We start from the raw sequence: 12,238 nt of genomic DNA on the forward strand, positions 1-12,238 counted from the left end.
AGGGGGGATGGTATTTTGATAGGGATTGCCTTAAATGTGTAGATTGCTTTAGGTAGCATAGACATTTTCACAATATCTGTTCTCCCAACCCATGAGCATGGAACGTTTTTCTATTTCTTTGTGTCTTCCTCAATTTCTTTCATGAGAATTTTATAGTTTTCTGGGTACAGATTCTTTGCCTCTTTGCTTAGGTTTATTCCTAGGTATTTTATGGTTTGGGGTGAAATTGTAAATGGGATCAACTCCTTAATTTCTCTTTCTTCTCTCTTGCCGTTGGTGTATAGAAATGCAACTGATTTCTGTGCATTGATTTTATATCCTGACACTTTACTGAATTCCTGTATGAGTGCTAGCAGTTATAGAGTGAAGTCTTTCTGGTTTTCCACATAGAGTATCATATCATCTGCAAAGAGTGAGACTTTGACCCCTTCTTTGCTGATTCCAATGCCTTTAATTTCTTTTTGTTTTCTGATTGCTGAGGCTAGGACTTCTAGTACTTTGTTGAATAACAGTGGTGATAATGGACATCTCTGCCATGTTCCTGAACTTAGTGGAAAAACTCTCGTGTTTTCTCCATTGAGAATGATATTCACTGCTGGTTTTTCATAGATGGCTTTGCTGATTTTGAGGTATGTACCCTCTATCCCTACACTGTGAAGAGTTTTGACCAAGAAAGGATGCTGTACTTTGTCAAATGCTTTTTCAGCATCTATCGTCATCTATTGAGAGTATCATATGGTTCTTGTTTTTGCTTTTATTAAGGTATTGTATCACATTGATTGATCTGTGGATGTTGAACCAAACTTGAAGCCCAGGAATAAATCCTACTTTGTCGTGGTGAAAATCTTTTAATGTACTGTTGGATCCTATTGGCTAGTATTTTGGTGAGAATTTTCACATCTGTGCTCATCAAGGATATTGTTCTGTAACTCTCCTTTTTGATGGGGTCCTTGTCTGGTTTTGGGATCAAGGTAATGCTGGCCTCATAAAATGAGTTGGAAGTTTTCCTTCCATTTCAATTTTTTGGAACAGTTTCAGGAGAATAGGAATTAATTCTTCTTTACATGTTTGGTAGAATTCCCCTGGGAAGTTATCTGGCCCTGGGCTCTTGTTTTTTGGGCGATTTTTGATGACTGCTTCACTGTCCTTGTTGGTTATGGGTCTGTTCCGGTTCTCTATCTCATCCTGGTTCAGTTCTAGTAGTTTCTACGTCTCTAGGAATTTCTTCCAGGTTGTCAAACTTGCTGGCATATAGTTGCTCATAATATGATCTTATGTTTATTTGTATTTCTTTGGTGTTAGTTGAGATCTCTTCTCTTTCATTCATGATTTTATTTATTTGGGTCCTTTCTTTTTTTCTTTTTGATAGGCCTGCCCAGGGGGTTATCAATTTTAGTAATTTTTCCACAATGAGATACCACCTTACACCAGTTAGAAAGGCCAAAATTAGCAAGACAGGAAACAACATGTGTTGGAGAGGTTGTGGAGAAAGGGAAACCCTCTTACACTGTTGGTGGGAATGCAAGTTGGTGCAGCCACTTTGGAGAACAGTGTGGAGATTCCTCAAGAAATTAAAAATAGAGCTTCCCAATGACCCTGCAATTGCACTCCTGGGTACTTACCCCAAAGATACAGATGTCATGAAAAGAAGGGCCATCTGTACCCCAATGTTCATAACAGCAATGGCCACGGTCGCCAAACTGTGGAAAGAACCAAAATACCCTTCAACGGACGAATGGATAAGGAGGATGTGGTCCATATACACTATGGAGTATGATGCCTCCATCAGAAAGGACAAATACCCAACTTTTGTAGCAACATGGACGGGACTGGAAGAGATTATGCTGAGTGAAATCAGTCAAGCAGAGAGAATCAATTATCATATGGCTTCACTTATTTGTGGAGCATAACAAATAGCATGGAGGACATGGGGAGTTAGAGAAGAGAAGGGAGTTGGGGGAAATTGGAAGGGGAGGTGAACCATGAGAGACTATGGACTCTGAAAAACAATCTGAGAGGTTTGAAGTGGCGGGGGTGGGGGGGAGGTTGGGGTACCAGGTGGTGGGTATTATAGAGGGCACGGATTGCATGGAGCACTGGGTGTGGTGCAAAAATAATGAATACTGCTATGCTGAAAATAAATAAAAAATAAATTTAAAAAAAAGGAAGCAAGATGCCCTTCAACAGATGAATGGATAAGGAAGATGTGGTCCATATACACTATGGAGTATTATGCCTCCATCAGAAAGGATGAATACTAAACTTTTGTATCAACACGGAGAGGACTGGAAGAGATTATGCTGAGTGAAACAAGTCAAGCAGAGAGAGTCAATTATAATATGGTTTCACTTATTTATAGAGCATAACAAATAACATGGAGGACAAAGGGAAATGGAGAGGTTAAGGGAGTTGAGGGAAATTGGAAGGGGAGGTAAACCATGAGAGACTAAGGACTCTGAAAATCAATCTGAGGGTTTTGAAGGGGCAGGGGTTAGAGGGTGGGGGAACCAGGTGGTGGGTGTGAAAGAAGGCATGGATTTCTGGAGCACGGTGCTGTGTGGTGCTCTTACACTGCCTCTTTGTTTTTTAGACTGTTTCCTTGGCTGTGCATGAGCTTTTCATCTTGATGAAGTCCCAAAAGTTCATTTTGACTTTTGTTTCCTTTGCTTTTGGAGACATATCTTGAAAGAAGTTGCTGTGGCCTATGTCGAAAAGGTTACTGCCTATGTTCTCCTCTAGGATTCTGATGGATTCCTGCCTCATGTTGAGATCTTTTATCCATTTCGAGTTTATCTTTGTTTATGGTGTAAGGGAATGGTCAAGTTTCCTTCTTCTACAAATAGCTGTCCAATTTTCCCAGCACCAATTATTGAAGAGACTGGTGTTTTTTTCCCACTGGATATTTTTTCCTGCTTTGTTGAAGATGATTTGGCCATAGAGTTGAGGGCCAATATCTGGGATCTCTACTCTGTTCCACAGGTCTAGGTGTCTCTTTTTATACCAGTACCATGCTGTCTTGGTGATCACAGCTTTGTAGTAAAGCTTGAAATTAATCAACGTGAGGCTCCCAGTTTTGTTTTTCTTTTTCAACATTTTCTTAACAATTTGGGGTCTCTTCTGGATCCATACAAATTTTAGGACTGTTTGCTTCAGCTCTTTGAAAAATGCCAGTGGAATTTTGATCAGAATGGCATTGGAAGTATAGATTGCTCTAGGCAGTATAGACATTTTAACAATGTTTATTCTTCCTATCCATGAGCATGGAATGGTCTTCCATCTTTTTGTGTCTTCTTAAATTTCTTTCATGAGTGTGTTTCTAATTAGAACATCCACATGGCCCGGAGATGGCAGCAACAGTGGGATCACTTCAGGGCAGGGAATGACGTGATATGTGTTGACACCCAGCTCAGTAACAGACATAATAGTAACAATGACCATATTGGGGACAGCAGATCTCTGATATAGGAGTTCAAAGTGCCTGCCAGTCACTAACCTTATGCAAACAATGTCCCCTTCACTGCCTCCTAGGATTTTTAAGAAACACCAGTGTACTGGTTCACTCAAATGACCTTTCCACCAGAGGCCTTTTTCTTGCCCCATCCCCATCTGCCACAGCTCCATTAGCTTCCCATCAGTGACAGCTTTGAGAATTGAGTGAGTAGAATAAGAAGCCAGGTTACCCCAATATAGGGATGTAATAGCCTTCCCTTTATTTAACATTCTTGTCCTGGCCCCAGGATTCAGGGCTGGCCAGCATCCACCATTGGTTAGGGGACACCATGGGCATCATTGTACAGGATCTACATCCCTAAAAGGCCATAATTTTAGATCTTTGACTTATTTCCCAATAAAGGTACATACATTGGTTTTAACAACACATGTTTATTTGTTAAGGCCAACATTTAAATACTGGCACTAAATACCTAATGACATTTAAATTTAAATTAAATTAAAAAATTTATAATTATGTCTCAGCATTTCTTCATTTACTATATTTGCAATCTCAAAATATGGAAGTGCCCTGGTCCTCTTGATCTCTGAGAGATGCTAGAGCTAGGTGAACCAAGTGGTCTTGAGTCAATACTCTGCTGGAGTTCTTTTTTTTTTTTTCTATGAGACCAGTATTACCTTTATTCAATATCAGAAAAACCCCTATAAAAAGAATTACAGACCAATATCTCCGATGAACATGGATACAAAAATTCTCAACAAGATACCAGCAAATCAAATCAAACAGTACATCAAAAGAGCCATTTGCCATGATTAAGTGGTATTTGTGGTTCAATATTTGCAAATGGATCCAGGTGATATACCACATTAATGAAAGAAAGAATAAGAACCATATGTTCTTCCCAGCAGAATAAGCATTTGACCAAGTACAGCATCCATTTTCAATAGAAACTCTCAACAAAGTAGGTATAGATGGATCATACCCCAACATCATAAAGACCATATATGAAAGACCCACAGCCAACATCACCCTCAATGTGGAAAAACTGAGAACAGAAATGTCCCCTCTGCTGGGGTTCTATTCCTCCTTCCCAGCTAGCAATGCTGACAAAGCCTGAAAACCAAGTTTACAAATTCCAGTGTGCAGACATTTTATTTCCAGTTCAGGTTGGGAAATCTGGACCTAGATCCCTGAGACAAAGGGCTAATATTGACAGGATTTTACTAGGAATAAGGATGATGGGGAGGCACAGAGAAAGTCATGGCATGTGGGCATGGTTAGAATCCCGTTTTGGGGTTTCCAATTACAACCTTGACAGGACAAATGGCCCTCCCCAGGCAAGGCATGTAGTGTGGACACACTGCATCCTCCCAAAGGGAGAAATCAGCTTGACCTTAGCCTCACTCATGTGGAGCATTTCTCCTCCTGTAGGCCTAACTTTGGTGGTTGTAAGAGAACAAGAAAGCTTCTCAGAAGATAACAGGTTCAAGGGACAATAGGAGGTAGTTTCTTATTGGGCAACTTGAGGGTCAGAAGTCCCATGTTCTGGGACAGTCTGTCCACTTGCTTCTGCCATCATTTCTTTATACTGACGCTTGAAGAAGCCAACCTGTGGGGGAGGAAGGAAAAAAGGATTAGGAAACCCAGTGGAAGAGAGGAAAAGAGATGGCTCAGGGGAGAGGGATCACCATTTCTGGAACATCTACTCTATGTTCAAGCACTGTACTAGAGTCTTTGGACATACTGGGTCATTTAGACTTTACCACGATTTGTGAACTAGGTGGAATCACCTTCAGAACAAGAAATCAAGGTCCAGCATGGACCAGACACTGCCTACAGCTACAGACAGAATCAGTGGTGGTGTCAACACCTAATCCAGGCCACTGTTTTTATGTTAATATTTGCCATGAAAAGAAACATGTAGTGAGGAAGACAGTACAAAAGACAGGAAGAAGAGAGTGGAAAAGTCTCACCTTGTACAGGACGGCTGTGATGAGAGCCAACAGCAGCAGTCCTCCCACAGAGCTGCCCACAATGATGGGGATAGGATTGTAGACCTCATACTTCTCCAGCACCGTCTCCATCTGGAGTGGAGATGACCTTATCAGAAAGTATCAGAACTCTTCCTCTCCCAGACTCTTTCTAGGTTCACCAAACTTTAGCTCCCTCCCCTCCTTCCTTTTCTCCAAAAGGTGGGATATAGAAGCACTCATGGGCTTAGGGACAGATTTCCTGCTGATGGACCTTCATCCTTCCTCCCTCCAGGCTTCTGAGCCTCCCACACAGCACCACAGATTTAGCATTAAGAGCCCTCTTACCAGCCTGGCCACTCCTACTACATGGTCACTACCTGAGCTCTCAAGAATGCCTCCTGTCCTGGAAGCTGGGAATACACGGATCTGTTGAACGTGATTTCAGCCACACTCACCACAGATACCTTCTTCTGCAAGGTCTGCAATACAGAGGGGCAGAGCTGGGGACTATCTCTGGGAAAGGCTCAGAGGTCAAGTAAAGTCCTGGTTTGAGGGTGGCCACAGACACATATGGTCCACCTGGATTCAGGGAAGAGACTCTGCTGTTGGGCCCACACACCTGGCTGACCCAACCAAAACTGATGTTGCCCTTCAGGATGAAGTCAAGTTCCTCCTGGATGCCAAAGGAAGGGAGGTCACAACAGAACCTCAGACAGTCAGCAATGGAGCAGTCCTAGGAATAGAGAAGTAACACGAGGCTAGAGATAGGTGGTTTTAAAGATAGAAGACAGCATTAAACTGACTGATGAGAGGAGTAGCCACATTTGAATTCAAGAGGATTGTTCAGCAGACAGCCATCTGAATATAATATTGATTCCTGAATTAAATTCCTCTGAAGTGTGGCTTCAAGTGGAAATGGCCCGTAACCCTCCTTACCAGCACATAACTCTTCTGATTTTTGGTCAGGAAGTCAGACTTTGTGTGAACTATTCTCTCTGAAGAGCACTGAATGGAGGGATTCTAGGAAAATACAAAGCAAGCATTTCAATGGGGTCATTGGGAATTCATGAGGGACAAAGAGAATCCAGGTAAACTACATGAGCTGTACACAGTCCTGGAGTACCTGGGGGTGGAAGACCTCTAATTGTGTCCACACAGGTACCCCATTCAGCTTCACAGGCACAGAGAAGATGATGCTGATAGGCAGGTCCCTCTGTCCCAAGTTGTTCACCTGCACAGAGGACAGTGAGGGCAAAAACCATGTCAAAACCCATTTCTCTCCCTAATTATTGGATACCAGGTCCCTGCCATAGCCCCCAGTCCTGAGTCATCATCACTTACCTGGTATCTATGCTGAGCTTGGCTGCTTTCCTCCTGGTCTGAGGCTGAGAAGTTGAGGTACTTGGTGGACTGTTCAAGGCTGGTGAGAGAAAAGGCATGGATGAATTTGAGGTCCCATGGGGGCCTCCTAAAGAGTTCTGGCTAGCAGCATCACAGGATAGGTAGTCACTGGGGTCTTGGGGTGGTCTTCAATGAAGTCTATTACTGATGTTGGATAATGGGAGTGTTTATGGAGCAGGACTGGGCTTCAGGCTGGGTGCAAGATTCTCAAAAAGAGCTCCCAACAGAGGAAACTAACCAGGGGACTGGGCAGAGACTACAGTGAAATGGACCCAGAACTATGTCATTGACTCACTGGAAAGCATGGGCCAGGCCATCCCTCCCTGTGACTGTTTCCCTTTCAGGCTTTCATGGGCACAGAGGATACTAGATATGCATGTGAGACACAGTAGAATTTTGGAGAGATTTATGCTGATGCTGTTGACAAATGTCTACTGAACACTACCCTTGTCTGGCCTCCCACAGGCCTTTTCTCATCTCCTGTTTCCTTGGCTTTTCTGGGATTGGAGCTTAGAGGTGAGGGAAGGTCTAACAGTAGACTGTTGGCTAGATCTCAGTGTAACAATTCCTCCTGAGGCCTTCCCAGACCCATGTGTGGAGACCCAGTGGCCAGCCTGGTCCCTTGAACATGTGGTCTCACCCCCACCCCTTCTTGCTCTACTTCTTAAGTATCTGTCCTTTGCCAGCAAAGTCCTAAATCTAGACTACTTCTATTCTGAATTCTCATCCCTCTTCTGTGAGCAACTCCCCCCAAATGCCCCAGCTTCATCTTAAGGGCCTCTCTGAACATCCCCACCCACAGAGTTGGATCAGCAGAGCACAACTGAACTGTAGAGCCACATACACTTAGATGTAGTGTACCCTGCATATGGGTCCCCAGGGCACACTCTAGAAAGCAAGCTCAGAGCATGCACCTGGCCAGGCTGCTGAGAGCTCCTGGTATGGAAGTGTGAATTAGAATGTGAAACTGGGTGGAAAAGGATGTCCAATGAGTCACAAGGACAGAACTTGTACAACAGAATGTACCCATACTAAGCCACATGGGTTTGTTGTACATCATGAGTGTACACATCACACAAGGACAGGTCGTTACTTCTGGTTTTGATCATACATAATAGAGGCTCAATAAACCTTTGTTGAATGTTAAATGAATTTATATAAAGCAAATATAGCCCTGTCTTAGAACACAGCAAATGCTAGGAAGGTATTTACAGAAGGAAGGTATATGCTCAAATATATTACTTGACTCCTAAATTTTAAACAACTCATCTATTATCCCTCCTGGAGCAGCATTTTTTTTCCTTTTTTTTAAATTAAATTTATTTATTTTCAGCATAACAGTATTTATTATTTTTGCACCACACCCAGTGCTCCATGCAATCCGTGCCCTCTATAATACCCACTACCTGGTACCCCGACCTCCCACCCCCCGCCCCTTCAAAACCCTCAGATTGTTTTACAGAGTCCATAGTCTCTCGTGGTTCACCTCCCCTTCCAATTTCCCCCAACTCCCTTCTCCTCTCTATCTCCCCATGTCCTCCATGCTATTTGTTATGCTCCACAAATAAGTGAAACCATATGATAATTGACTCTCTCTGCTTGACTGATTTCACTCAGCATCATCTCTTCCAGTCCCGTCCATGTTGCTACAAAAGTTGGGTATTTGTCCTTTCTGATGGAGGCATAATACTCCATAGTGTATATGGACCACATCTTCCTTATCCATTCGTCCGTTGAAGGACATCTTGGTTCTTTCCACAGTTTGGCAACCGTGGCCATTGCTGCTATGAACATTGGGGTACAGATGGCCCTTCTTTTCACGACATCTGTATCTTTGGGGTAAATACCCTGGAGCAGCATTTTAAGGTTTTTCTTTTATCTACCTTCTCCCTGACACTCGGCTTCTGCAGCAAACAGTTCATTTCTTCCTATACCTCCCGAAGGGAACTGGGAAAAGGAGGAATAGCAGTTCTAAAAGACCTATGTGGTGTACATCTGCTCCTTGCAATGAATTGTCTTATCCAAATGCCAAGGTCTCCTTTGAGAATCACTGGCTAAGCTCAAAGTTATGGACTTTTCAACATTTAGCTGAGGCCTCCCTGAAAGGAGTCTCTAGCTGCTCTTGGGAATTCATAATAGCTTCAGGGTACAGAACCACAGAGAGGTCATTGATGAGATTCTACCTTGGATCAGGGTAAACTCCCTCCCCAACAAAGCTGTAAAAACTTTAAGACTGGAAAATGTCTCATATGTCTCAGGAAACCCAGGACAATCTTGGTACTTTTAAGAAAAACTTCTAAGAACCATAACCTCAGGACATCTGAGTGGCTCAGTTGTTTAAGCATCTGCCTTCAGCTTGGGTCATGATCCCAGGATCCTGGGATCAAGCCCCACAGTGGACTCTCTACTCAGTGAGGAGCCTGATTCTCCCTCTCCTTCTGCCTACACTCTGCCTACTTGTGCTGTGTGTGTGTGTGTGTGTGTGTGTGTGTGTGGTGTGTGTGTGTGAAATGAATAATTTTTTAAAAGGACCCATAATCTCTATTAAACGTATGATGTAATGATAATAATATCACAATTATTATCATCATAACAAGCTCACAATAAACACTCAATACTTGATCATCTACCAATAGAAAGGGTGGTGATAAAACCTGAATGTCTCGGGTGTTCAACTGCTGCAGTGGCTGCAACACTTGCCTAGACCCATCAGAGTGGAGAAGTCATGTTATGGTACCTGCTAATCACGGTGTAGATGGCATACTTCACTATGAGCTCCATCTGAAAGGTGCTCTTGCTGGTCCTGGGAGTGTTATTTTCACTGGAGAAAGAGGAGGAGCCTAGTTGGTAAACATCCCAGAGGAGGAGGCAAGGTGCAAGGAGATCTAAATTCGCCCAGCTCACCTGCTCACATTAGCAGTCAGAAGCAGCCGGTCCCCGAGCATGGCCTTGGGGGAGACATCAAAGGTGACCAGGAAAGTGATCTGAGGAAGAGGCAGTAATGAGGGAGGTTACAGGGAATGAGATAGGGTGAGGGCAGGGGAGCTGGGGGTGGACACAAGCAAGACTAACCCGGGCACCCTCATGGAGGATGAGGTGGTTGATGCTGCAGCGAGTGCTCTGAGTACCCTGGCCCTGGGCTGGGTTGCCATCACAGGTCAGGCGTGGGGAGTGTGGCTGCAGCTGGTTCTAGGCAAGGAAGGTGGAAAAAAAACAGGTGAGCATCTGTTCATATTCCAAAGAGACTCCATGAAGTAGTGATAGTTTCTACCTTCAGTGAAGTATCTACCTTCAGATTATGTTTTTAAAAAAAAATCCTCACACTAAAAATAAAATAAAATAAAAATATTTAGACACTATTCGGTCAAACTTCTTCCTAATAGAAATGCCAGATTTATTAGAGTCTACCCCCTTTTTCTTTACTGTTCTTTTTAAAAGGCTTTTTATTATGGAAATTTTGAAACATACTTAGTAGGGTAGAGAGAGACTAGGAAAGTAACGCCCATGTTCCCATCACTCAATTTTAATTACTAGCATTTTTCTACTCTTTTTTGTTTGTTTGTTTGTATTTCCATTTTTTAAATCTATTTATTTTCAGCATAACAGTATTCATTATTTTTGCACCACACCCAGTGCTCCATGCAATCCATGCCCTCTATAATACCCACCACCTGGTACCCCAACCTCCCCCCCCCCGACACTTCAAACCCCTCAGACTGTTTCTTGGAGTTCATAGTCTCTCATGGTTCACCTCCCCTTCCAATTTCTCCCACCTCCCTTCTCCTCTCTATCTCCCCATGTCCTCCATGCTATTTGTTATGCTCCACAAATAAGTGAAGCCATATGATAATTGACTCTCTCTGCTTGACTTATTTCACTCAGCTTTATTCAGCTCTTTGCCACTTTTTTCCTGAAAAATTTAAAGCACATTCTGAATATCACATCATTTTATCCAGAAATACTTTAATGTATGCCATCAACAGATAAGGGGGTTTTTTTGCATTTCTTTTTTTTAAATTTTTTATTTAAATCCAATTTAGTGAACATATACTATATTATTAGTTTCAGGGGTAGAATCTAGTGATTTAACAGTTACGTATAACTAACCCAGTGCTCACTACATCCAGTGCCCTCCTTAAAGCCAATCACCTACTTACCCCATACCCCCAACCCACTTCCCCTCTAGCAACCCTCAGTTTCTTTCCCATAGTTAAGAGCCTCTCATGGTTGGACTCCCTTTCTGTTTTCATCTTATTTTATTTTTCCTTCCCTTCCACTATGTTCATTGCTTTTATTTCTTAAATTCCACATATGAGTGAAATTATATGGTATCTGTTTTTCTCTGACTTATTTTGCTTAGCATAGTACCCTCTAGTTCCAACCACATCATCACATATGACAAAATTTCATTCTTTTTGATGGTTGAGTAATATTATATTATAGATATACCACATACTCTTTATCCATTCATCTGTTGATGGACACCTGTGCTGTTTCCATAGTTTGGCTATTGTGGACATAGCTGCCATAAACAATTGGATGCAGGTGTCCCTTCAGATTACTATGTTTGTATCCTTTGGATAAATACCTAGAAGTAAAATTTCTGGGTCATAGGGTAGCTCCATTTTTAACTTCTTGAGGAACCTCCATACTGTTTTGGAGAGTGGCTATACCAGTTTACATTTCCACCAACAGCGTAAGAGGGTTCCCCTTTCTCCACATCCTCACCAACATCTGTTATTTCCTATCTTGTTAATTTTAGCCACTCCAACTGGTGTGAAGTTGCATCACATTGTGGTTTTGATTTGTATTTCCCTGACCCCTGATTCATATGTTTGTTGTCCATTTATATGTCTTTTTTTCAATGATTTAACTCTTTTTTTTTCATTTATTTATTTTCAGCATAACAGTATTCATTATTTTTGCACCACACCCAGTGCTCCATGCAATCTGTGCCCTCTATAATACCCACCACCTGGTACCCCGACCTCCCATCACCCTGCCACTTCAAACCCCTCAGATTGTTTTTCAGAGTCCATAGTCTCTCATGGTTCACCTCCCCTTCCAATTTCCCCCAACCTCCTTCTAACTCCCCATGTCCTTCATGCTTTTTGTTATGCTCCACAAATAAGTGAAACCATATGATAATTGATTCTCTCTGCTTGACTTATTTCACTCAGCATAATCTCTTCCAGTCCCGTCTATGTTACTACAAAAGTTGGGTATTCGTCCTTTCTGATGGAGGCATAATACTCCATAGTGTATATGGACCACATCTTTCTTATCCATTTGTCCAGTACCAGAAAACAAAAGCCCCAGTTTTCACTGAATCCATCTCCTCGCCATAGGGGGCAGTACAACTCTGCCCGAACAGGGATGCCTGAGTAACAGTGCACCACCAATCCCCTCCACC

At 42.6% G+C, this 12,238-nt stretch overlaps 1 protein-coding gene across 3 annotated transcripts in view; it reads right to left on the reverse strand.

Annotated features, from left to right (window-relative positions):
* Nucleotides 1-3,862: 3,862 nt before the first annotated feature.
* The window catches only part of LOC309854793 (integrin alpha-X-like), a 30,912-nt gene continuing 22,536 nt past the window's right edge, over nucleotides 3,863-12,238 (reverse strand). For all 3 annotated transcript variants that reach the window (XM_082714285.1, XM_082714286.1, XM_082714284.1), the window contains 10 exons: nucleotides 9,898-10,014; nucleotides 9,730-9,809; nucleotides 9,563-9,646; nucleotides 6,766-6,844; nucleotides 6,548-6,655; nucleotides 6,361-6,444; nucleotides 6,044-6,157; nucleotides 5,802-5,903; nucleotides 5,425-5,535; nucleotides 3,863-5,060 (listed from right to left, as the gene is read on the reverse strand). In XM_082714285.1, coding sequence (XP_082570411.1) covers nucleotides 4,962-5,060; nucleotides 5,425-5,535; nucleotides 5,802-5,903; nucleotides 6,044-6,157; nucleotides 6,361-6,444; nucleotides 6,548-6,655; nucleotides 6,766-6,844; nucleotides 9,563-9,646; nucleotides 9,730-9,809; nucleotides 9,898-10,014 — 978 coding nt within the window. In that variant the 3' untranslated portion in view covers nucleotides 3,863-4,961. The remainder of the gene's footprint in view (nucleotides 5,061-5,424; nucleotides 5,536-5,801; nucleotides 5,904-6,043; nucleotides 6,158-6,360; nucleotides 6,445-6,547; nucleotides 6,656-6,765; nucleotides 6,845-9,562; nucleotides 9,647-9,729; nucleotides 9,810-9,897; nucleotides 10,015-12,238) is intronic.

The sequence above is a fragment of the Mustela nivalis genome (assembly GCF_964662115.1).
Source record: "Mustela nivalis genome assembly, chromosome: 19".
Taxonomy (NCBI): Eukaryota; Metazoa; Chordata; class Mammalia; order Carnivora; family Mustelidae; genus Mustela; species Mustela nivalis.